Consider the following 27,572-nt stretch of genomic DNA (forward strand, 5'->3'; position numbering starts at 1 on the left):
GAGTCATGTCTTGTCTTCCACCACTCCTCACCAGAACACTGCTTCAGATGCACTAAAATAAAAATGGGCAAATACAGTGAGTAGGAGCCTATCCCCTGGCCTTCACTGTTAAGTGCTACCAACTGGAAGGCAGCCTAAATTATACCACAAAACAAAATTACATTGCTACAACAAGCAACGTCTGAGAAAGTCACTGCATGAACCTAGCTGCAAACAAGGAACCTATACAGAGCCTTGGCACCCTAAAAGCACCTAGAAATGAAGCCAATTGATCAGACATCATACACACCACTGTTGTATCCCTAAGGGGAAAAAGATTAAAAAATAATGAAAATCCATCCAAATGATAGCAAATTAAAAAGGAGAGAAGAATCAGCTATCCCAGATGAGAAAAAACGAGTGCAAGAACTCTGGACATAAAAAAGCCACAGCATTTTGTCACCTCCAAAGAACCCCACTAGCTCCCAAGCAATGGATCCTAAAAAAAGAAATGTCAGAAATGACAGACATAGAATTCAGAATATGGATGGCCAAAAAACTCAACCAGATTCAAGAGAAAAATTAAATCTAACAAAAAGAACCTAGAAAAATGATCCAAGTTTTGAAAGATGGCATACTTTTATTAAGAAAGAACTAAGCAGAATTTCTGGAATTGAAAAATTTATGACAGAAATTTCAAATTACCGTTGGAAGCCTTAACAACAGACCAGACCATGCAGAAAAAAGAATTTCTCAGTTCAGAGACCATTCCTTCAAATCAACCCAGTCAGACAAAAATAAAGAAAAAAGATTTTAAAAAATCAACAAAGCCTTTAAGAAATATGGAATTACATAAAACAATCAATTTGTGATTCACTGTCATTCATGAGAGAGAAGAGAATGTAAGTAACTTGGAAAACATATTTAAGGATATAGTCTGAAATTTCCCCAAGCTTGCTAGAGAATTCAATAACACAGACACAAAAAATTCAGAGAACTCCTGTCGATATTACACAAGATGACAATCCTGAAAGCATATAGTCATCAGATTTTCCAAAGTGAACATGAAAGAAACAATCTTAAAGGCAGCTAGAGAAAAGAGCCATATCACCTATAAAGGGATGTCCATCAGTCTAACAGCAGACTTCACAACAGAAATTGTACAAGCCACAAGAGTCTGGAGGCCTGTTTGTAGCAATCTTAAAGAAAATAAAGTCCAACTAAAAATTTCATATTCCACCAAGCTAAGTTTCATAAATGAAGCACAAATAAAGTATTTTCCAGGTAAGCAATCACTAACGAAATCTGTTACTACCAGACCGGCCATATAAGAGAGGCTTAAGGGAGTTCTAAACACAGAAATGAAGGAACAATATCTGCTACCATCAAAACATATATAAGTACAATGCCCACAGATGCAACAAAGCAACCACACAATGGAGATTACAAAGCAACAGCTTACAACACCATAACCTCACATAAAAATATTAATCTTCAATGTAAACATTCAAAACACTCCACTTAAAAGACACAGACTAGCAAACTGTATTTAAAAAACAACATCCAGGTCAGGTGCAGTGGTTCACGCCTATTATGCCAGCACTTTGGGAGGCCGAGTCGGGCGGATCATGAGGTCAGGAGTTGGAGACCAGCCTGGTCAATGTAGTGAAACCCCGTCTCTATTAAAAATGCAAAAAAATTAGCCGAGTGTGATGGCGGGCGCCTGTAGTCCCAGCTATTTGGGAGGCTGAGGCAGGAGAATTGCTTGAACGCAGGGAGGGAGGCGGAGGTTGCAGTGAACCGAGATCGCGCACCACTGCACTCCAGCCTGGGCGACACAGCAAGACTCTGTCTCAAAAAAAAAAAAAAAAAAAAACCCACAAGATCCAACCTTCTACTGTCTTAGCAAGACATGGAATGACACTTATAGGCTCAAAGTAAAGGGATGGAGAAAATAGCACACAAATGAAAAACAAAAAAAAGAGCAGGATCCCTTTTCTTTTATTTTTCCTTTTTTTTTTCTTTTTTTTTTGAGACTGAGTCTCACTCTTTTGCCCAGGCTGGAGTGCAGTGGCGCCATCTCAGCTCACTGCAACCTCCGCCTCCCGGGTTCAAGCAATTCTTCTGCCTCGGCTCCCGAGTAGCTGAGACTACAGGCGCGCACCACCATACCCAGCTAATTTTTTTGTATTTTTAGTAGGGACAGGATTTCATCATGCTGGCCAAGCTAGTCTCAAACTCCTGACCTTGTGATCTGGCCACCTCGGTCTCCCAAAGTGCTGGGATTATAGGCCTGAGCCACCGCGCCCAGCCAGGATCCCTATTCTTACATGGGATAAAACAAACTTTAAACCAGCAACAGTATAAAAGGACAAAAAAAGAAAATACATAATGATGAAGGATTTAATGCAACAAAAAAATTTAAATATACACAACCAGCATTGGAGCAATCAGATGTATGAAGCAATTACTCCTAGATCCAAAAAAAGACTTAGATAGCCTTTTTTGAAGTCCCTCCACACAGTAATAGTGGAGGGACTTGAACACCGTATTGCAGCATTAGACAGATCATGGAGGCAGAAAACTAATGAAGAAATTCTGGACTTCAAGTCAGTATTTGATATCTACAAAATACTCCACCCAGCACCCACAGAATATACATTCTTCTCATCTAGACATGGATATATTATAAAATTGACCACATGCTCAGTCATAAAGCAAAACTCAAGAAATTCAAAAAAAAATTATATCAAGTATCCTCTTGCACTACAGTAGAATAGGAATAGAAATCAATACTAAGAAGAACTCTCAGAACCACGCAAATACTTTCCAAGTAATGGAAGGTAAACAATTTCCTCCTGAATGACTTTTGGGTAAACAATGAAATAAAGGTAGAAATTTTAAAATTCTTCAAAACAAATGAACATAGTGACACAAAGTACCAAAACCTCTGGAATGCAGAAAAAGCAGTGTTGAGAGGAAAATGTATAGTGCTAAACACCTACATCAAGATGATAGAAAGATCTCAACAACCTAACATCACACCTAAAAGAACTTGAAAATCAAAAACAAAGTAAGCCCAAACCTAGCATACAAAAATAATTAAAATCAGAGCAAAACTAAATGAAATTGAGACCTAAAACAAAATTAAATAAAACCCAACTAAACAAAAGGTTGATTCTTTTCTATTGTTGTTGTTTTTGTTTTAGACAGGATATTGCTCTGTCACCCAGGCTGGAGTACAGTGGTGTGATCACAGCTCACAGCAACCTCTGCCTCTCAGGCTCAAGCAATCCTCCCACCTCAGCCTCCCAAGTAGCTGGGACCGTAGGCCTGAGCCACCATGCCGGGCTAATTTTTTCTACTTTTGGTGGAGATGGGGTTTCACCATGTTGCCCAGGCTGGTCTTGAAATCCTGAGCTCAAGCCATCCTCTGCCTCAGTCTCACAGTGCTGGGATTACAGGCGTGTCCCTTGAAAGGATAAAAATAATCAATAGATGGCTAGCTAGATTAACAAAGAAAAAAAGATCCAAAAAAACACAATCAGAAATGACAAAGATGGCTTTACAATAGATTCCACAGAAATACAAATGATCCTCAGAGGCTACTATGAACATTTCTAAGATAATGCTTCCCTTATAACTCAAGTCGTGGCTATTTTCTTTCTCGCTATTGGGGTTTTGCCTTCCTTTTTACTTATTGCTCCTTTCAGATTATTAGCCCACTCTCCTCGATAAAAACACTCAGTTTTGAGTTTCATGTCATCTATTCGTATCACCCATTATCTATTTACTGTTATTATTATTCCTCTTTTTCCTGAGACAAGGTCTCACTCTGTCATTCTGTTGCCCAGGCTTAAGTGCAGTGGCACTCTCAGAGCTCGCTGCAGGCTCGACCTCCCAGGCTCAAGCAATCCTTCCACTCTAGCCTCCTGAGTAGCTGGAATTACAGGCACTTGCCACCACGCTTGGCTACTTTTTTTATTTTATACAGACAGTGTCCCGTTATGTTGCCCAGGCTGGTCTCAAACTCCTAGGCTCAAGCAATCCTCCCACCCTAGCCTCCTGAGTAGCTGGAACTACAGGCATGTGCCACCACGCTTGGCTAATTTTTTTACTGTGTACACACAGGGTACCCTTCTGTTGCCCAGGCTGGTCTCAAACTCCTAGGCTCAAGTGATCCTCCCACCTCAGTCCCACAAAGCACAGGAATTATAAGCATAAGCCACAGGACCCAGCCTTCATTATCTATTCTTACTGTAATTAATGACCAACTCCTAGGTTAATCCTCTCGTTTCTCAAAGATTTTAGCCCCTTGATCACTGAAGGATAAAGTAAGCACATACCATTCTACTCCCATTAATTACAACTAAAAACCCCAAGTAAAATAAACTATCAGAAGATTCCGAAAGGTGGAGAAAAGAAGGAAGACTGGCCAGAGATCACAGAATTTTAGGAATAACCCAGTGGTGAATTCTCTGGGATTTCCCCCCCCCCCCCACCTTATATATCCAAATATGGCACTAGAGAAATCTACACGTGGAAATTCCAGCGTGCCCAGACTTTGAAAAGCCTTAGGAAGGGTCTTCTCTCCCTAGACAAAGACTAGGAATACGAAGGCCCTACAGAACCGAATCTATTTGTACTCTACCCACTCTACTACAGTCAAACCCAAAGAAGCAGCCACATTCTGCCTCCTGCACACTGGGTACTGTAGAGCCAATGTGTTTCAGCCTGTTTAACTGTCCCTACTCTACATGAGCACAAACAGAGGTGGTATCCTATCCCCTGCCACACACACTGAGCCTTTTTAAGACTGTGAGGTAGAGTCCTGTCAGTTGTCTCCACCCTGCATTAACAGGAGCAGAGGCAGCGTCTGTTTCTCTCTTTCCCATTCTGCGTTAAGTGAACGGTTGCAAAGAGGTTGCACACACCATCCCCTCCCCATTACAGAATGAGGTAAAGAGTACACCGGGGAGTCCCAGTGGGGTTGGAGGGTGAATTTTTTAAACCTGTATATAAATTACTAAGCAAACCCTAAGTGATTCATGCATAAAATAAAAAAGAATCAACACAACAAAGGGTATGAGAACTGAATGACTGGGTGAATACGGCTCATGTTTTAAATTGACCTCTGAGTAGCACATAGAGAGGCAGACCAGAATTTTATTTCATAGGTTTTGAAAACTAAATTGACTTTCAAACTATAGCTCACAAAATTGGATTGGACATATGTTATGAGTTTAGGAAAGTTGACTGTCTACTAAAATAGAAGATTTATGTAGGAACCACAGTCTCCAAAAATATAAATATGTAGGATAAAATCCAAAAGTATTTGTCATACCAAAAACCCAGGAATCCTCAACTTGAATGAAAAATGGCAACAAATGCTAACACCAGGATGGCACAAATGTTGGAATTCTCTAACAAAGATTTTAAAGCAGTCATCATAAAAATACTCCAAGAAGCAATTATAAACACCTTTAAAACAAATGGAAAAATAGAAAGCCTCAGCAAATAAATTAAAGATATAAATAATCATTAAAAAATTTTCACAATGGAAAAATATAACAAATTTTTTCAAACTCACTAGATGGGCTCAAAAGAAGAATGAAAACAAAAGAAGAAATAACCAATGATCTTGAAGATAGGTCAATAGAAGTTATATAATTTAGCATCATAAGGAAAATAGATGAAAAAAATGATCAGAAACTCAGGGATCTGTGGAAAGGCAACAAAAGATCTAACATTTATGCCACTGGGGCAAAAAAGCAAAAGAATGAGTGTGGAATAGAAACACATTTTTTTAAAAAAAATAGTGGCTGAAACATTTTAAAATTTGGTGAAAAACATAAACATACAGATTTAAGAAGCTGTGTGAATGCCACAGAAAATAAATCCAAAATCAGAAATTTAACCTTAATATAGCATCATACAAAGTATATTCTCTGACAATAATGGAATTACATATAAATTAATCATAAAAAAAAGAAAATCTCCAAACTCTCGAAAATTAAATAACACACTTAAAAATAATTCACAGCTCGATGAGAAAGTCTAACGGAAATTTTAAATAGTGTATATTGGACTGAATTAAAAGGAAATGACATATCAAAATCTGTTGGATACAGCTGAAATAATGTTTAAAGGGCAGACACTTCTCAAAAGAAGACATTCATGAAGCCAACAAACATAGGAAAAAAAGCTTAACATCACTGATCCTTAGAGAAATGCAAATCAAAAACACAATGAGATACCATTTCATGCCAGTCAGAATGGCAATTGTTAAAAAGTCAAGAAATAACAGATGCTGGTGAGGTTGCAGAGAAATAGGAATGCCTTTACACTATTCGTGGGAATGTAAATTAGCTCAACCATTGTGGAAGACAGTGTGGCAATTCCTCAAAAATCTAGAAACAGAAATACCATTTGACCCAGCAATCTCATTACTGGGTATATACCCAAAGGAATATAAATAATTCTATTACAAAGATACATGTGTATGTTCATAACAGCACTATACACAATAACAAAGACATGGAATCAACCTAAATGCCTATCAGTGATAGACTGGATAAAGAAAATGTGGCACATATATACCATGGAATACTACGCAGCCATAAAAAGGAATGAGATCATGTCCTTTGCAGGGACATGGATGGAACTGAAAGCAATTACCCTCAGCAAACTAATGCAGTAACAGAAAACCAAACACCGTATGCTCTCACCTAGAAGTGGGAACTGAACAATAAGAACACACAGACACAGGGAGGGGAATGACACACACTGAGGCCTGTTAGGAGGTGGAGGGTAAGGAAGGAGAGCATTAAGAAAAATAGCTAATGCATGCTGGGCTTAATACCTAGGTGATGTGTTGATAGGTGCAGCAAACCACCATGGCACATGTTTACCTATGTAACAAACCTGCACATCCTGCACATGTAGCCCAGAACTTAAAATAAAAATAAAAATGTAAAAATGAATGTTTAAAAGGAATATATAAAACTCTAGACACTTAGGGCCAGGCACGGTGGCTCACAACTGTAATCCCCAGCACTTTGGGAGGCTGACGTGGGTGGATCACTGGAGGTCAGAAGTTTGAGACCAGCTTGGCCAACATGGTGAAACCCCATCTCTACTAAAAATACAAAAATTAGCTGGGTGTGATGGTGGATACCTGTAATCCCAGCTACTCGGGAGGCTGAGGCAGGAGAACTGCTTGAACCCGGGAGATGCAGATTGCGGTGAGCTAGGATTGTGCCACTGCACTCCAGCCTGGGTGACAGAGTGAGACTGAGTCTCAAAACAACAACAACAACAACAACAACAACCAAACACTAGACACTTACATCAGAAAAAAAAAAAGAAATCTCAAATCAATAATCCAAGTTTCCACTTCAAGACATTAGCAAAACAAGAGCAAAATAAATACAAAGTAAAGAGAAGCAAACAAATAAGAACAGAAATCAATGAGATTGAAAACAAAAATAATAGAGAAAATAAATAAAACCCAAAGCTAATTTTAACAGTGTCCAGTAAGATTGATAGACCTCTAATAAGACAAAGAAAAAAAAAGAGGGCAAATTATCAAAATCAAGAATGGAAGAGGAGCTATCACTATAGATCCCGGAAACATTAAAAGGATGAGAATGGAATACTGCAAAGAACTCTGCAAACGTTAAGTTCAACAACTTGGATGAAATGCATAAAATCCTTTAAAATTGCAAACTACCAATATGCATCCAAGATAAAAGAGATCATCTGAACAGTCCTATAACAACTTAAAAGTTTGAATTTGCAGTTTAAAAACCACCTAAAATAAAAGTCTCCAAACTCATACAGTTTCACTGTAAATTTTACTAAACATTTAAAGAAATGACACCAGTTCTAGATAATCTATTCCAGAAAACAGAAAATGAGGAAACACTTCTCAACCCATTTTTATGAGGTCAGCATTATATGAAGCTTAATACAAAACTGAGAACATAAGTAGGCTAAGAGCTTTAGTCTTTATCTTAAGAACAGTAAGAAGCAAATTTAGGATTTGTCAAAGTCAAATCAAAGATAAAGCTTTGTCAAGAGTCAAGAGTCAAGATAAAGCTCTGGACTGAAAATGAAGCAGGAATAATAACGGACAGTTATATTCTTCCTTTCAGTTGCTCTTCACTCCTAAACTGGAGAGATAAGCAAGCTACGTCTGTTCCTTCATGCATTCTTTCTCCTGGCCTTACTACCCTTCTCTGGCTTGTCTTTCTTTTCTCTCTTTCTCTCTCTCTCTCTCTCTCTCTTTCTTTCTTTTTTTGACACAGGCTTTTTTGACTCCAGTCTGTTGCCCAGGCTGGAGTCCAGGCCTGTCATCTAGGCTGGAGTGCAGTGGCACGATCTCAGCTCACTGCGACCTCTGCCTCCTGGGTTCAAGCAATTCTCCTGCCTCAGCCTCCAGAGTAGCTGGGATTACAGGCACTAGCCACAATGCCCAGCTAATTTTTGTATTTTTGTAGAGACGGGGTTTTGCCATGGTGGCCAGGCTGGTCTCAAACTCCTGACCTCAGGTGATCCACCTGCCTTGGCCTCTCAAAGTGCTGGGATTACAGGCGTGAGCCACCGCGCCTGGCCCTCTGGCTTGTCTTTCGAAGAAAAAAGACAAAAGTGCTGGGATTACCTGCATGAAAAAAGACAAAGTGCTGGGATTACAGTCATGAGCCACCACACCTGGCCCTCTGGCTTGTCTTTCAAAGAAAAAAAAAAAAAGCCTCCATTACAGCTTGCCAGCTGCAAGGGAGAGAAATTAAGGGGGAAAAATGCTAACTTCTTGCACCAATTACCAAAAGACCTCAGAATTTATTGTTCTAGTATATTTTAATGTTTTGTTTTTAGAAATTTGAGCATTCTAAATCCCAGACATTTGACTTTAAAGAATCTGTGCCAGCAGAAGTTATATTCAACATTTTGTATGTGGGCACACAGTTTTTATCAAATTTATTTTAGTCTGTGATTCCCTCACCACACCGAATGGAGGAGAGTATTATGTTCTTCCATGAAGTTAGAATTTAGAGCAACATCTTGCTAAATATAAGTTATATCAATGTAAACTGTCAAATGCCAAGTATTTGTTGGTATATTTAAAAAAAGAAAGAAGTACAAAACAAATAATTAACATTAAATACTTTAATTAATGTATGGTTTATAATTAAGTCCAGATATGATCCAATCTTCTATACCTTCTTCATATTGGAGACTGCATACTAGAAATGAATAGTCATAATCTTGACCTTAAATCATTGCAAAATTATGCATTTACATTTACATTATCAAATAAAAATTATATTATGCCAATATAGTTTAGTGTTAATTTGAAAACGAGTAACCCACGAATTGCCTATTTATAAGTTTTCTGTATTGCCTTATCCTCAAGTATAATATTCTGCCTAATCATCAGGAGATTCCTTATAAGCAGGAAGAACAAAACTCAGGACTGCTTTGTCTATTCTCCGAGTCTTTAGAGTTGGTTGGTTGTAGATGATGCACGCTAAATGTGAGGCTTGGGCTCTCATGGTCAGCTCACTGGGGTCCCGTTGTCACCTGCATCTCCAAGATTACCAAGGTCGGTCTCTTCCGCCCTCTCTCCTCCTCTCTCTCCCTCTCTCCCTCCCGCCCTCCCTTCCTCTCTTCTTCCCTTCCTTCTCTCTCTCTCTCACACACACACCCTCCACACACACGCTTCATGGATATACTGTCCCTCCACTAACGCACCACTCGCTCCTCACAGCACAACTTGGATCAAAGTCTCAGACCCCTGAAGATCTCTCGCATGGGGTCGCCATTCTTGCTGCTTTGTGCTCAAGGCGCAGGACCTGGAGTTCTCAGTTTCCAAGCAAGACTGGTCTAGTCTAAGTCGGATTGGCTGCGATAGAACGAGGTTATACCAAATCACAAAGCTAGGATTTTCATCTCTCTCTCAGTCTCCGCCCTCGAATCCCGGCAACAGGGCGCTGTGTGTTTTTCTGAGAGGAACCCGGCCTGGGGTTGCTATGGAGATAGGACGCAGCAACTTACAGAGCAACCAGGACCCAGAAATAGCTTAAGAGACCGCGGCAAAGTAACTGAACTGAGTTGCCTTCTTCCATATTTTCACGCCCCTTTCATCCAGAACATTTTTTCTCGAACTGCTTCCATGGAAGACTCAACCTCCCCGAAGCAAGAAAAAGAAAACCAAGAAAAACTAGGGGAAGCAAGGCGGTCATGGGAAGGAAAGACAGCAGCTTCTCCCCAATATTCTGAGCCTGAGTCGTCTGAGCCCTTGGAGGCGAAGCAGGGGCCAGAAACTGGACGCCAGTCCCGAAGCAGCCGTCCTTGGAGCCCCCAGTCTAGAGCCAGGACGCCTCTGGGTGGCCCCGCGGGGCCAGAAACATCATCACCCGCTCCTCTCTCTCGGCGGGAGCCCTCTTCCACTCCTTCTCCCCCGGCTCCGGCCAGACAAGACCTCGCGGCACCACCTCAGTCACACAGGACCACGAGTGCGATTCCTGAAGCAGGAACACCTTATCCTGATCCTTTGGAACAATCATCTGATAAAAGAGAATCAGTTCCTCTTCACACAAGCCAGTCAGAGCGAAACACCTTTCAACAGTCTCAGCAACCCAAACCCCACCCGTGTGGACCAAGGGACGTGAGCTATAACAATGCTAAACAGAAAGAGCTGAGATTTGACGTTTTTCAGGAGGCAGACTCAAACAGTGACTGTGATTTACAGCTGCCTGCGCCTGGGGGCTCTGAAGGGGCCCCCAGCATGCTTGAGACCGCCATTCAGAATGCTAAGGCTTACCTGCTGAAGACTAGTAGCAAGTCGGGCTTTAATCTGTAAGTCTCAGAGGGAAAAAAGATAAAAGTTTGGCAAAGCAAGAGGGTGTGTGAGTATCTCTGTGTGAGAGTGTGTTTCTGTGAGTGAATCAAAATATATTTGAAAAGATTGTATTAGTAAAAGAGAGTTAATGACATAAGTCTGGATCACATGACTCAAAACAGGTCATTAATGGAGATTCTTATGCCTTCTTTTTCTTAACCTTTTTTTTTTTTTTTTTTTTTTTTTTTTTTTTTTGCTTTTCCTGCAGCTTCTTCAAAGATCCTAGGCACACACAAAAAATAAAACTTAGGAATTATGGAGTCTCGGGCTTGAAAGATATCATAAAGACCATAAAGTCCAAGCATCTCTCCAGGATACTTGTGAAAAATAACTGTCTACCAGTGAAAGCAATCATATGTCTCTCATCTGTAGATGCTATGGCTTGCATGGCTTTTGAGTTCCCAACCCAGGCTGTGCTAGGGTGACCACCATCTCAGTTTGGCTGAGCGCTGAAAGTTCTTTATCCTAAGAAACCCCTTAGTCCTCACAAACTAGGAGAACTGGTCACTATACAAGCCACCTGGAACACATGCCATTTTATCCAAGTCTCTTAAAATGTGATGATCAATAGTCTACATATGTTCTGCCCATCCCATTATAGCTTTAATTTTAGAACTTACGACAATGTAGATTTCTATAGATTTTTGCTTCCAGAGTTACATAATGATAGGGTCAATAGTATTTTAGGGCTAGAAGGGATTTTGGAAAACATCTAATACAACTCACTTGTTTTTGTAAATGAGGAGACCAAGTCATGGACAACCTAATTTGCTCAAGATTCCAGTGGCTGACAACACTTAGGGACTCTTACCTCTCCCTCCATCACTAAGCACCAGCCCCATGGCTGTTCCCTGGGCCCAGAAGGCTTCTTTTCTAAGTCTTTGTCTGGCTGGCTCCTCATTCTTCGGAACTCAACTTCCATGGAACACTACTAAAAAGCTTATTCTTTTCCTTCATAGCATTTAATGTCATTTATAATTGTATATACAGAGAGATAGACTTATATTTGATTATCTGACTCTCCCACTAGATTGCAGGCCCCCAGAGGGTAGGGACTCGGAATTTTGTATACCACTATATACTTAGTGGTAGCACAATGCCAGCAACTATTAATCGAGTAAGAAGAAATGAATGCTTTTTATATTCTTTCACTCTACAACAACCAACATAGAAGACTTCTTGTTGTTGCTGTTGGTTTTGTCTTTGTTTTGAGACAGAGTCTGCTTTGTCGCCCGGGCTGGAGTGTAGTGGCACCATCTCGGCTCATTGCAGCCTCTGCCTCCCGGGTTCAAGTGATTCTCCTACCTCAGCCTCCCAAGTAACTGGGATTACGGGCATGAGCCACTGCGCCCAGCCTCAACACAGAAGACTTCTGTGACAGAATGTTTGGGATTCTGTTTTCCTATCCACAAGCAAGCAATCACTTCTGCAGTGGGCACCAACTAGGTGTCCTCTGATTCAATTCTGACATATCCACCTGGAGACAGAGTCAGATCCCACAGGTTGAGGGCTCAATCCCACAAGACTTCCCCACACTTCCAATGCCAATCACAAGCCCCAGGCTGATTAACCTGTGCTTCTGACCAACCAGCTATAAATCAGGGATCCCACAACTCCCTCCTTGGGTTCGACTGATGTGCTAGAGTGGCTCACAGAACTCAGGGAAACACTAATATTACTGGCTTATTATAAAGGATATTACAAAGGATGCATATGAAGAGGTATTGGGTAAGGAGTGCAAAGCTTCCATGCCCTCTCTGGGAAGGCCACCCTCCAGCAACCTCCATGTGTTCAGCTGGCAGATGCTCCCCGAAACCTGTTCTCTTGGGTCTTTTATGGAGATGTTATTGGATAGGCATGATTGATGACTGTGTAGAAATGTGACTTACAGGGGTAAAATCTAATGCTAAGAGACTGAGTGGGGAGACCCAGCAAGGCCTATCCAGATTCTTCTTGGCCTCTCTGTGGAGCATTATTTCCTCCTTGATATGGAGCAGGACCTCTTTTGAAATGCGGGTCTTATGACCGTCAATCAGACAAAGTAGGTTAGAGAATTTCATTATGGCCAGACATGGAGAAAGGTTAGAGTATACTTTGTTTCTAAGGCCTATCTTGGGGAGAAATGAAAAGTGGTATGAGACTTACGAGTCAGAAACTATGCATGAAAACCAATGTATATAAATCATAATTCCCAAGTTTTCACCATAATCTATTGGGGTGCTTCCTGATTAATCAGTAAATATTAATTAAATGCCTACTGAGTATACATTGTGGCAAATATTTGCAGCTATTACTAGGCTTTAAGATATAGGAGATAAAATTGTAAAGTCTAATGAATAAAAACATTAATGTATGATGTGCGAAATCTCATGAAATGTGAGATCAGTTTGAAATACTATTTATTAGTTAATTTTTTTTTTTTTTTTGAGACAGAGTCTCGCTCTGTCCCCCAGGATGGAGTGCGGTAGCACGATCTTGGCTCACTGTAAGCTCTGCCTCCCAGGTTCACGCTATTCTCCTGCCTCAGCCTCCCAAGTAGCTGGGACTACAGGCGCCCACCACCACACCCAGTTAATTTTTTTTTTTTTTTGTATTTTTAGTAGAGACGTGGTTTCACTATGTTAGCCAGGATAGTCTCGATCTCCTGACTTCATGATCCGCCTGCCTCTGCCTCCCAAAGTGTTGGGATGACAGGCGTGAGCCACCACACCCAGCCTATTAGTTAATATTTTAAACTACAATTTACTTAAGCTGCAAGAATGTAATTTGCTACCCTGTAGTGGATTCTACTTGAATTTCTGATATAAACTTCTTGACATATTGCCCTATGTTAGATAACAAGCATGAATTTACAAACTATTAAAATTGCAAAGGAATACATTACAAATACTTGTGAGTTCACTAACAATTTAAAACTGAATGCAAAAACATGAGAAATTTTTTATTGAATTATTTTATATTTTATAATTGATATTACTTACATATCTAAATTTAATTTTATTTCCAAATGCTGTCTCTGAGGTAATAAGTGAATATCTTCCATAATATTCACTGCTATCCTCTAAGTACTTTAGTGCCTGCAGTTCAAAATTGTTTAGTAAAAGATGACTTTAACTCCATCTCTTATATGCAGATCTAATTTGACAGCCATAAAAGCTATTTTTCATGGCAATTTAAACAATCTTTGACTGAAATATGGAATCTGAAAATGGTTTTTCGTCATTGAATTAAAAGGCTATAGGAAAGAATTGCTTGCTCCTTTTCTTCCATTAAAAAAATAAATTGTTAATCCTCCCTAATAGAAAAAACTATAATTGTAAATGAAAACCTAATGCATATATTTCATAATTTGACACAAAGGCATTTTCAGGTGTGGACTTGAATAAAGCACATATATGCATTATATTGAAACCTGAAAAATAAAATGAAAATTTGGATTGAGAGTCCCTAATTTGATGCCATCCACATCTGCTATTGAAGCAGATCAAACCCTTTCATTATTAACCCAGCTATTGCCCGATAACCAACAGTGTTTTTCGTCTGCAGTCTTCTCCATGAGTTTTCTTTTTCTTTTCTTTTCGAGACGGAGTCTCACTTTGTCACTCATGCTGGAGTGCAGTAGCATGATCTTGCTCACTGCAACCTCCGCCTCCCGGGTTCAAGTGATTCTCCTGACTCAGCCTCCCAAGTAGCTGGAATTACAGGTGCCTGCCACCACACCTGATTAATTTTTGTTTTTTTTAATAGAGACGGGGTTTTACCATGTTGGTTAGGCTGGTCGTAAATTCCTGACCTCCGGTGGTTCATCCACCTCTGGTTCCCAAAGTGCTGGGATTACAGGCAGCCACTGCGCCCAGCCTTCTCCATGAGTTTCAACAGTACATGAATATTAAGGAAGCTTGATGAAGTTTTAAAGAAACTCCTAGTCAAAACATTTCTGTTCATTTACAAGAATTATTTGAGGAAGGAATTTTATATTCTTCAAATACTGTATAATATTTTTAACTGCCCTTTACATTGATCTCCCATATAATATACATATTTTTCTTTGACATTTCTGAGGTCATTAGATAAATATAGACATTAAATGAAAAAGAAAAAGCAAAAAATATAGCTTGGGTCAATTAATAGAAAGTAGGCAATTATTGAACAACTGTTTGTTTCACTGTAATAAGAGAGGAGATATACAAAATCCTAATCTTGGCCGTGAAGAACCTACTGCAGTTGCTGAATAGGAAATATATAATGTAATAACATTTCAGAGCAGCATATCATTGTTCTCAGGAAGAACCCCTCTGAACCAGGGAAGGATGATTTTAGGGAATGACTTGAGTGCTAAGTCCCTAAGAATGAAAGGAATTTTAAATTATTTTTTTAGAGAAATTATATATATGGTTCACAGCAAGCAAAAGCTCCCAGGTAGAACTTAGCAAATATATGAAAGTAATTTTATTAGAAGGTCTAAATGAACTAATAATTAGAAACAAAGTTGGAGAGATACAATGCGTATCCACCAGAGAAGCAATTTATACAAATTTCCACATTGAACAGAGGAGTTTTTTCTCAAGAAAAGAGCACTTTGACAGGACACAGGAACACGTTGACAGACATTTTGGCCTCTTAACATTCACTTTGTAATTCTGGTATTTGAAAAAGCAAACACTAGCAGTTCTATATAAAATGTAATATATTACTGAGAGGATAGAGGCAATTTCACTAATTCAGTTGTGAAATAAAAATCTAGGGCAGTGTTTGTAATAGAATAGAACAAAATGTTAGATTGTATCACATTTCAATAAAGGTAAGTAATATTTAATGGCACTTTTTTGTTGTGTGTAAGTGGATGTTACAATATGAAATGCAAGATGCTCTGAGAAACACTGAAGTACCAACTGGCTTAAAAAAAAATGGAAAGAAAGAGAACAGATCTTAAAGACAGAGTCAACAGGATTAGAAATCAAATTGGATTGGGTGAGGGCAGGGGAAGGGGAATGGAAAAGAAGTTATAGTAAAGAGTGAAAAATAATGTTAATCACTTTTAAATATATAACCAAAAGATTGTAATTTCAGAAATAAAATGTGAAAATGTACCTGATGTGGAATATGTATCATGCTCTAAAATGTTTTTCCTTAATAACTTAAACATCCTTATTATATTAGAATCATTTCCTGAGGAAAACTCTAGGATAAGTTATTTCTGGCATAGTAGAAATTACCTTAAGTGTTATCCACTGAAAATCTCTGAAGACTTTCAGTTATTGAAGTTCCCTAAAAACAAACTAACTGAGTCTGCAAATAGCTGTTCAATAATTGCCTACTTTATATTAATTGACCTAAGCTATATTTTTTCTTTTTTTGTTTTTCATTTAACGTCTATATTTATCTAATGACCTCAGAAATGTCAAAGAAAAATGCTTCTTCAAATGCTCTTGACATGTATATTATCTGGAATTTTCTCTGTTTGGATAGATATGATCATCTTTCTAATATGTTGACCAAGATATTAAATGAGCGTCCTGAAAATGCTGTCGACATCTTTGAAAATATTAGCCAAGATGTGAAGATGGCACATTTTAGTAAAAAATTTGATGCACTCCACAATGAGAATGAGATGCTTCCAACATATGAAATAGCAGAAAAGCAAAAGGCTCTTTTTCTCCAGGGACATTTGGAAGGAGTTGACCAAGAATTGGAAGATGAAATAGTAAGTCACTACTATAAATTTTAATAATTAAATCTTAGGATTTTATTTGGGATGAATAGCTGTGGCTTTAAATTCATACCAACTGTATTTTATAGCTTTTTTTTTTTTTTAGACAGGTGCCCAGGCTTGGAGTACAATGGCACGATCCTGGCTCACTGCAGCCTCTACCTCTCAGGGTCAAGCGATTCTCCTCCCTCAGCCTCCTGAGTAGCTGGGACTTCAGGCACGTGCCACCATGCCCAGCTAATTTTTGTATTTTTAGTAGAGATGGGGTTTCGCCATATCGGCCAGGCTGGTCTCAAACTCCTGACCTCAAGTGATCTGCCTACCTTGGCCTCCCAGAATGTTGGGACTACAGGAGTGAGCCACTGCACCTGGCCTTTATAGCTTCTTACATAGTATTTGCATCTTATTTTTGGAAAGTATCTTCAAGCCTTCTTTAGTCAACCTCATTTCACACTAGTCATTTCCTTGATTAGGGATTTCTTGTTTTATCATACTGTGTTTTAGTATTTTGCAAGCTAAAACAGATTGTTATAGGTTTGTATGCTAAGTTTCTTAATATTAGAGAAAAGGATTTCTTCACATTTTATATTCTCCAAGGTGCCTGGTGCAGATCTAGATGTACAGCTATCTTTTGCTAAAGATTTGTTGAATAATGAATAAATGTTAGATAATTAAAAATCAGGTTTTAAATCCAGTTGCATATTTATTAGAAAATTCAGAAGCACTTCTAATGTCATTTGTATTTTCTTCTAAGACAAGCTCCTTATGTTATGACTTGATATTATGTATATTACATCAATGGGACGTAATACAAGAGGAGAGGAGTAAAATACTTTTTTAAATCGTCATAGACAAAATGTTGAAAATATTTGGAGTTGGTGACAGAGATTGAAAAAAGCTATAATTAGAGAATAAAATCTTATATATCAAAGAAATTTTAATTTCAAATATTTCATAATAGTATTGGCTATTCTGTTTCCTAAATACTCATATACTTGTAATTTGTACACATCTGCTGAACTTACGTTCTGTTACCACTAGATTATTTAAGATGTGTCTATATACTTTCAAATTTGATGTTTGGAGTAAGGTATTTTCAAAATAGCACTCTGTCAGGGAAGAGAGAAGAGAGACAGTAGATGCTGTCTCTAGGCTAAGCAGCCTACGAGGAGAGAGCTAACTGACAGTAAGATCTGTAGTACTCATACAAAAGGAACAGGTGATAGGTGTCAAGGAGTTGACATTGGACAGTTTCAACAAGGTGGCAGTTGGTTCTGTAGCCATATCCAGTGATGATGAGTCTGGGAGCGAACAGCATATGGAGATGAGGCAGATAGGCAGGCATTCTCATGCAGGAGTTAATCAAAGAAACTTCAGACTTCGGGGTAAGAATGGGTGCCCTTTATAGGCACAGCATTACAAGGTAGGACTTTGCGTCCTAAAACTAGGATATGGGGTGAGAATACAAATAAGCTGTTTTGATCATGGGACCTGGGCCCTTTAACTAGATTCCATAAATCTTCCTCATAAGGGATAAGATTGGCTTTACAGCCTGGAACAGCTGAGTCATCAGGTGAAGATTAAAAGCTCCACCTCAGAAAGTAGAAAGATGCAGGAACAGATAGACAGAGAGGTCTCTCCGATGCATTGAAATATGAACTACATGACCAACCCTGTCCCTGACTTACGTTTAGAGTGTTCATGTTTTTATTCCTGCCTTTAACCACACCAGAATTCATTTGCTTAGTCTTCAGCATTCATTTATTCGTTCACCCATTTATTGATACACAATGTGACTACTGCATTCCGAGTACTGAGATACACATGGGAAAAAGACTTTTCTGACTTTAAGTTGCTTACAATTTAGAAAAAGGCAAAAAAGACTGGAAAGCCATTTGATTAGTGCAATAAAGAGCTAGCCTCATTTGATGGAGTAAACATGGGCTTTGGAGGTAGCCAGATCTGAGTTAGAATCCTAGTTCAACTAGCTTGCTAGTTGTGTGATTTTGAGCAAGAGGCTAAACTTTCCAAGCCTTAAGGACAATCAAATGGCAAAAACCTGAGGGGTGGAGGTAGTATATATAAAGGATTTGGCCTATAATAGGAACTTAATAGTAGCAATTATTATTATATTGTTTTGACAACATGATAAATGACAGAATGGAACAACTAACTCTGCTATTGGTAATTGGGCAAGGCTTTTTAGTGGAGGTAATATTTCATTTGGGCCATGAAGGATAAGCAGGAGTTCACCAGGTGAAGACTCTTAGAAATTAAATTCTTAGAAAAAAGAACAATAAAATAATCAGGAAAGATTATTTGATGTTTGGAAAAGTCGAGTGTGGGTTTGAGGGAGTGACTGATGGAAATGAAGCAAACAGAGTGCTTAAAGCCAGACTGTTCTTTGTGCGTTGATAAGTAACTTCTTTCTTGTAAACAGTAAGAAGTTTTTAAATAGAGAATAGCATGGTCTGACTTTTGGTTTAGAAAGATAACTCTGATCATAATATGAAAGATAATGAAAAAAGAAAGGTAGAATGGGGCCGGGAGGAGAGCGTTAGAAGCCTTCTGCTATAGCACAAGTAGTGAGGATGGTGACTAATGCAGTATAAATGAATACAAGAGGAGGAAATAATGCCAACAAATTTTTATGTGCTAGAATCAATAGGAATCTAACTACTTAAATATTGAAGGTCAAGGAAGTCAGAGGAAACAAAGATGACCAAACTTTCTGGTGTGAGAAACTGAGATGTCACTGGTGAAGAAAGAGTACATAGAAAAAAGAGAAAACTTTGAGAGAAACGTGAATTAAATATTAAACTGAGGTATTTTTAGAATACTTAAGTGAAATTTATCAGAAGTGGCTAGAAATATGTGTAGAATATGGAAGAAAATCAGAGTTAAAGAAACTTTAAACAGCCACTTATCACTTGAAGTGGTGTGGAGAACTCTTCCAAGCATAAAGTGTTGAGAGATGCGATAAGTGAAAAGGATATTTTAACAACATCAACATTTGGAGCTCAAGAAATAAGGGAGCAATTAAAGAGACTTAAGATGAAATAGTTCTAAAGGGCCAAATAGGATAGGTACAGCAAATGTCAAGGAAAGACTTTTGCAATCCTACATCAAGGCGATGAGGATTTAAAAAAGTCATTATACTTATTTTGACACTACAATTATAATATAAATAATAGCATATCATTTGTAAGAATAGCAGAGCTCTCAAGTTCTTCATCTTGAGGGTCAAGGTTTGTCTTGCAAGTTTTCTTGACCTATAGTTGAAGTTCTTTCCTACTTTTTCACAAATGTGTTTCTTTTTCTTTCTTTCTTTTTTCTATTTTTTTTTTTTTGAGATGGAGTCTCTCTCTGTGATCCAGGCTGGAGTGCAGTGGCGTGATCTCGGCTTACTGTGAGCTCTGCCTGTCGGGTTCACGCCACTCTCCTGTCTCAGCCTCCCGAATAGCTGGGACTACAGGTGCCCGCCACCACACCCGGCTAATTTTTTGTGTTTTTAGTAAAGATGGAGTTTCACCATGTTAGTCAGGATGGTCTTGCTTGTGATCTGCCTGACTCGGCCTCCCAAAGTGCTGGGATCACAGACGTGAGCCACCATGCCCAGCCTTCACAAATGTGTTTCTATGGTTCATTTGAGACTCTGCTTATTCATTTCTCTGTATTTCTTTTGTGGAATTTTTTTATTTCTCTCATTTTAAATTCAAAATAATTTATTATAAGTAGGAGGAGCATCTGACTACATTATGGCTTCAAGTATAGACATGAGTACTTTATTATATGTTCCTTTTATTTATTCCATACATTACATTACACAGGATACTACATTAATTTTTAGTGGTCCTATATATATAAAACCATGCACTTAATAAATGTTTATTATTTTTAAAGATATATAGTAATATAGACATATGTAAAACCATATTTTGTTCTAAATATATGTGTACATAGTTATTCTACATCTTATTTTAGGATAGTAAGGGAGTCACTTAAATATTTTTTATAAAACAGGAATGTTGAATTTTTATTATTCATACTGATTATTAAATTTTCTCTACCTAAGATATGTACATAAACAAGGTAGCTATTATACATTAATGAGTATAAGATACAAGAGAAGCTACATTTATAAATGAGAGAAGAACCGAGATTCAGGAATTATCATACTTTGATCTAAGTATTTTTGTTTTCTGACATGAAGTCTCACTCTGTTGCCTAGGCTGGAATGCAGTGGTGCAATCTCAGCTCACTGCAACCTCCTCCTCCCGGGTTCAAGTGATCCTCTTGCCTCAGCCTCCCAAGTAGCTGGTACTACAGGCAGGCACCACCATGCCCAGCTAATTTTTGTGTTTCTATTAGAGACGGGGGTCTCACCATGTTGGCCAGGCTGGTCTTGAACTCCTGAGCTCAGGTGATCCACCCACCTCAGCCTCCCAAAGTGCTGGGATTACAGGTGTGAACCACCGTGCCCAGCCAATTTGATCTAAATCTTGAGAGAAATGTCAAAGAAGTGGTGGAGAAAGTAGAATATCAAGATACATAAAAAAGACAAGGGAAGCAAGCATTTGTCTTATCGATAAATTTTAACCACAGCATTTGTTTCTGCAGGCAGAAAACGCTCTTCCAAATGTAATGGAGTCAGCTTTTTATTTTGAACAAGCTGGAGTTGGTTTGGGCACAGATGAGACATACCGCATATTTCTTGCCCTCAAACAGCTTACTGACACCCACCCAATCCAAAGATGCCGCTTCTGGGGAAAGATCTTGGGTCTGGAAATGAATTATATTGTAGCTGAAGTGGAGTTTCGTGAGGGGGAAGATGAGGAGGAAGTGGAAGAGGAAGATGTGGCTGAAGAGAGGGACAATGGAGAAAGTGAAGCTGATGAAGATGAGGAAGATGAATTACCAAAATCCTTTTACAAGGCCCCACAGGCTATACCAAAAGAAGAAAGTAGAACAGGTGCCAACAAATATGTCTATTTTGTTTGCAATGAACCAGGAAGACCATGGGTGAAGTTACCACCAGTTATACCTGCACAAATTGTAATTGCAAGAAAAATCAAGAAATTTTTCACTGGGCGATTGGATGCTCCCGTCATAAGCTACCCACCTTTCCCAGGAAATGAGAGTAATTATTTACGAGCGCAAATTGCCCGAATTTCAGCAGGAACCCACGTCAGTCCTCTAGGATTTTATCAGTTTGGTGAAGAGGAAGGAGAGGAAGAAGAAGAGGTAGAAGGTGGGCAAAATAGCTTTGAGGAAAACCCTGATTTTGAAGGCATCCAAGTGATTGATCTAGTAGAATCCCTATCCAATTGGGTTCATCATGTACAGCATATTCTCTCTCAGGTAGGAGCTTTGCAGTTCTCAATCTATCAGGTAATTAAGCAAATATTCATTAAATTATCACTATAATGCATGAAGATACACAAAATAAAGGCCTTTGGATTCTATTTAATAGGCAGGAAAAGAGATAATTAAAAACACAGCCAAAAATGCAGAGTAATATAAAATTCCGGTGTCTATATAATTGTCTATATAACTGAAGGTCCCAGGGATCTCCAAACAGACTTTATTTTCTATTTGAAAATAAAACACATTCTTCTGTGGAACATTTGACAAATGATGTACAGATTTATATTTGTGTGTTCTGCAATTACGCAATTTTTTATATGTTTAATATAGATGGGTACATTAATTTTGAAAACAGTTCTTTAATTTTATCTCTATAATACATGTAGCTTTTATGTCAAGAACAGTAAGGGATTATAACAAAAACAAAAAACAAAGTAACAGTGCTATATAGCAGTTATGTAACACCTATTGTTCCAGGTGTGCGTGTGTTTGTGTGTGTGTGTGTGTGTGTAAGATTTAATCTTTACAACAACCCCATGAAACAGTATTATTATCCTCAATTTTCAGATGAGGACATAGAAACAGAGAGTTTAGGAAATATGGCAAAAGGAACATAGCTAATAAGGAACAGAATCAGATGTGAGACTGCACAGAATGGACCCAGTGCATCCACTTAACCCTTGTGCTATACTACCTCATCTGCAGGTAGAAAATCTTCATTATACTTTGATCTAGATAAGAGATACTCTTAGCTTTCTCTACATAAGAGTTAACTAAATGAGACATTATAAACCCTAAACCTCCATAAATAATCTTATTACCACATTTAAATGTTATTGTTAATAATCATTATCATAATAGCTTCAGCTCTCTCATAGATTATTTACCACAAACCAGTAAAATAACACTCTTACCTTTTTCACTAAGGTTCTGCTAATTTTAAAATATAAGTGATAATTTTAAAATACACATTCTGTGACTTCAAGAATTTGGCAAATTCTCAAAATAAATAGCATGGCTTTTTCCTTGAAACAACCTAGATGAAACTAGCACTTGGAAAATGTACATAGAATTGAATGAATGAATAATCGATTAAATTCCCAGAGTGATGCTTCATCCTGATCAATTCAAATGAATGTTCTGAAATTTTAAGGTCCCCATTAGACTACTAAATCTTGCAACATTCATTCCTAGGGTCGCTGTAATTGGTTCAACTCCATACAAAAAAACGAGGAAGAAGAAGAGGAAGGAGAGGAAGAAGATGAAGAAAAAGAAGAGCCTGACTACATAGAACAGGAAGTGGGACCTCCTCTTTTGACACCAATCTCTGAAGATTTAGGTTATTTTACATAACTATTATCACACACAGACACACAAACAACATAATATACTATGTGTGTTATATAGTAAATATGAGAGTTGGAAAGCTCTAAAAAGTGAACAAGAGCCAAGGTCTCATCCTCTTCCCATTCGTGTTCTGGGATGATAGGGAGTGAAGAATATAGCTGGCCATATCAATATTGTCTGACAGAGGCTGAAGGAGTCATGTAGAGAGGAAACATAAGTTGGCTGTAGCACTTTCTGGAAATGCTGACAATTGTCTCCTTTATTATTCTTGTCTTGCATTCTGCAGACCATAAACAAATGGCATAAATATTCTTGGTCCTGGTTTTTAAAAACTCTACTCTCATTCCTATATTATTTCTTTCCCTTCAGTTTTGGAGTATTTGTGCTTGCAACCCTTGATCTCAATTAATAATAATATACCTTTCATTAGGCCATCAAATACTACTCACTCTACCACACAAGCCTCCTTTCCCTTAATAAAACTTCTTGTCTTGGTTGCAAAAATGGAGATATATATTTCAAATTCCATTGTTCCAAAACATTCATGAAGTACCCTCCTGATTTTGTTAAGCTGCTGCTGTTTTTCCTTTCTATATCAAATATGTGTGTATCTGTGTTTGTGCATGCATGTGTGGATTTAAAAAAATAGCTTACACAGTAGATTCTTGTCTAGTCAGGAATTAAGCTTTTGCATTTCTCTTTGGGTTCCAGAGATTCAGAATATACCCCCTTGGACAACACGGTTATCCTCAAATCTCATTCCACAATATGCTATTGCAGTCCTTCAATCCAACCTTTGGCCTGGAGCATGTGCCTTCTCCAATGGCAAGTAAGTATCTGACCACTTATAAAGCCATTTCTGTGATTAGTTAAGCTCTGGAAATTATAAATAACCACTACAATGTTAAGTTACTATCATTGTTTTCTTCTTGTTGTTTTGTTTTGTTTTTTTGAGACAGAGTCTTGCTCTGTCACCCAAGCTGGAGTGCAGTGGCATGATCTCAGCTCACTGCAACCTCCGCCTCCTGGGTTCAAACTATTCTCCTGCCTCAGCCTCCCCAGTAGCTGGGATTACAGGCATGCACCACTGTGCCCAGCTAATTTTTGTATTTTTTTTTTTTTTTAGTAGATACGAGGTTTCACCATGTTAGCCAGGCTGGCCTCAAACTCCTGATCTCATGATTCACCCCCCCTCGGCCTCTCAAAGTGCTGGGATTACATGTTTGAGCCACCATGCCTGGCCGCTACTATCGTTTTAACGCATCTTTGGCATATTATGTGTGTTTGGCATAAAATTTATTAAAATAACATCTGTGATACACAATAAAACATCAAATTCAGGACATTAAGTAGTAATTCGGACTTCTACCCTTTCATCTTAATTATCAGTTTGTTGAAATAAAATATGGTTTTTCATCAATGATTATTTGGGTAATGACTTATTCATTCACTTAGAAGATTAATGGAGGTATTTCTAAGCTGTATTTAAATTAGTTTAAATCTCAGATCATTTTTGTTGGAAATATTGATAAAAGATAATTAAAATAGGCTATCGCTTTCAAAGGAATTAAGATCAAGAGGACACTGAAAATAATTTTATCCCTTACCTAGAACATATACTTCTCTTTGTCTTATGTTTCCATTTCTTTCCTAATAACCCAGTGTCAGAAGCTTAGCTTATCTGGAGAGAAAGCTGAGCAGCCAGGTGTTAGAGTAGCCATTAAAGCACAACAAGCTAAAAATGAGAGTTAAGCCTTCAATCATTTACTGTGATAGTATAAGCAAGAGAAAGCTTTGACATCCCCGTTCCATTTTCCCCCATGGAATGACCCTCTAGTGGAGAGTCAGGTGGATCAGCACAGATATGGCTATCATAGATGTGGAGGTGCTGGGGTCATCTCATTGACAAGGGAATCCTCAAATGGCTCCTGCAGTTTTACAGACCTGGAGACCAAGAGGAGGATGAGAGGGGCTGGAAGTGAAAAAGTGCTGAGCACAGAGAGCAGAGAAAGGAGGGGTTGGAAAGGTCTCTGCTGAAGGCCTCAGATAAAGAGACCTAGGAATGGAAGCACTTGGTCTAGGAATGCAAACATTGAAGAGCATGACTAGCCAAAGGGGCCAGCATCCTTGACTGCAACTTCCCATAAAGACAGCAATGCATTGTACTCCAAGTCTGGTGTGCCAGGTAAACTCTTTGTGATTGCCTATGGTCATACCTAAAAAAAGTAACACATAGGTTTCTAACTACAAGCCCAACTCTTTGCCCAGGCAGGAGTCTGCAGGGTTAGCTATTTTTAAATCTTTCTAACTTTGTGGAAGGTAATAACTTTTTTTTTCCTCCCCTGAAAATAATTGAAGGAAGAAAGGCTTTTTTTTTTGCTTGTGGTCTAGGTGTAGGGTACATTTTAACAGTGTCTAGTCCCACAGTTTTTTTTTAACCAGCTTAAGCAGTTTGAATGAAAACAATTCCCTGTGGTAGAAAAATCATTGAGGAATATTTTACTTCTAGCATTTTACATGTATTGCTTTTTAAATTATAGGACCATGATATTCTAAGTACTTTAATATTACAGAAGGGTCCATTTTTCTGAGAAATTATATAATGATCTTTTTTTCTTTCCTTTTTTTTTTTTTTTTACTTACAGAAAGTTTGAAAATTTCTACATAGGTTGGGGTCATAAGTATAGTCCAGACAATTATACACCCCCAGTTCCACCACCAGTTTATCAAGAATACCCCAGTGGACCAGAAATTACAGAAATGGATGACCCCAGTGTGGAGGAGGAGCAAGCTTTCAGGGCTGCACAAGAAGCAGTTCTACTTGCAGCTGAGAATGAAGAATCTGAGGAAGATGAAGATGAGGAAGATGATTATGACTAATAAACATAAAATTAGCCTGGTTTTATGTGACACTGATACACACATACCCCTTATATGAGACTAATTTTACACTTTTCTGTGTGCGTATATACATACACATGTCAGAAATTATTCAACTGCAAAAGTCAATCTTGAAAATATCAAGCTTGAAATTTCATATGTAGAAATACTAACATTTTTACTGAAAGATACTCATGGGATTTTCCAGAGGCTAAATAACATGCAATCACATCATTGTTCTGAGGGTTATGGATAATGGAATATGTGCTTGTACATTTTTGTTTTTAAAAGGGCTTAGGTTTCACATGGTCCAGGTGAGGTAAAACAATTAAAATAAATAAATAAATGGTCTCAGGTTTAATTTGTAATATGACAAACACTGGAAGATACAACCCACAGGAAATTCTTGGAAACATCAATACTTTTTTAAAGAGTGTCAAGGGGTATGAAAACAAAAAATATTGTCACTAAAGTAATGTATTGTTAACCTTTGTTAAGAACTGATCTCAGCATGTATTCTTAAACCTTTGTAATTACCTATGGTCGTGACTGTGATATTGTGTGCAAACACTATATAGCATATATATTCATTTTTCCTGCTTGAGATAGTATCATAATTCCATCACCTGCTTAAAACTGTAGGGAACACTGAATTATTTTATTTTTATTTTTTTGGTGGGGAGGTGGTTGGGACAGAGTCTCTGTCGCCAGGCTAGAGTGCAGTAGTGCAATCTCGGCTCACTGCCACCTCTGCCTCCTGGGTTCAAGTGTTTCTCCTGCCTCAGCCTCCCGAGAAGCTGGGACTACAGGTGCGCGCCACTACGCCTGGCTTTATTTGTATTTTTCGTAGAGATGGGGTTTCACCATGTTAGCCAGGCTGGTAAATTTTTAACCCTTTTGTTACTTCTCAAAGTCTTCTCAGACTCCTCTTTCATCCTACAGAAACTGATTTGAACTGATTGGGGAAAAATGATTTGCTTTGCACAGATATGGTTAGCTGGATACAGCCAGAGACTTGACTTATATTTTCTAGCACTACTTCTCTAAAACATTATTTTCCCTCACTAAAAAAACATTTTTAAGTCCTATATGTACCAGATATACCTGTGGCTATGACTAAAAATTAGGCACTACTCTTGAAATCATAGAGCTTTCACTGAAGAGAGAACTATAAAAAGGTAAATAGAAATGTAAAATCAATTGCAATTTAGCAAGTGTTATGATACAAATATTACAGGTAACACAGAACAGTGCTTCTCAAATTCTATGATAAAGGAATTTTGGTAAGTTAAAAAAAAATTCCAATTCATTACTGTTGTTTTTTAAAAATAAAATGACACAGCAGTTCTCAACATCTGTACTTACCTTGCCACAGACCTTCAGTGT

The 27,572-nt window shown here is 38.2% G+C and overlaps 1 protein-coding gene across 2 annotated transcripts; it reads left to right on the plus strand.

Moving 5' to 3' along the window:
- Window positions 1-10,026: 10,026 nt before the first annotated feature.
- On the plus strand, window positions 10,027-26,532 carry RSPH4A (radial spoke head component 4A). Of its 2 annotated transcripts, XM_001111183.5 has the most exons (6): window positions 10,027-10,839; window positions 16,352-16,586; window positions 21,213-21,953; window positions 23,154-23,298; window positions 24,018-24,135; window positions 25,952-26,532. In XM_001111183.5, the coding sequence occupies exons 1-6, from the start codon at window positions 10,154-10,156 to the stop codon at window positions 26,184-26,186; spliced, it is 2,160 nt and encodes a 719-aa protein (XP_001111183.4). In that variant the 5' UTR covers window positions 10,027-10,153; the 3' UTR covers window positions 26,187-26,532. The 2 variants fall into 2 exon arrangements, with proteins under 2 accessions (XP_001111183.4, XP_077855434.1); XM_077999308.1 differs by lacking the exons at window positions 23,154-23,298; window positions 25,952-26,532 and having other exon boundaries at window positions 24,018-24,272.
- The last annotated feature ends 1,040 nt before the right edge of the window (window positions 26,533-27,572 follow it).

Source organism: Macaca mulatta, chromosome 4 (genome assembly GCF_049350105.2).
Source record: "Macaca mulatta isolate MMU2019108-1 chromosome 4, T2T-MMU8v2.0, whole genome shotgun sequence".
NCBI classification, from domain to species: domain Eukaryota; kingdom Metazoa; phylum Chordata; class Mammalia; order Primates; family Cercopithecidae; genus Macaca; species Macaca mulatta.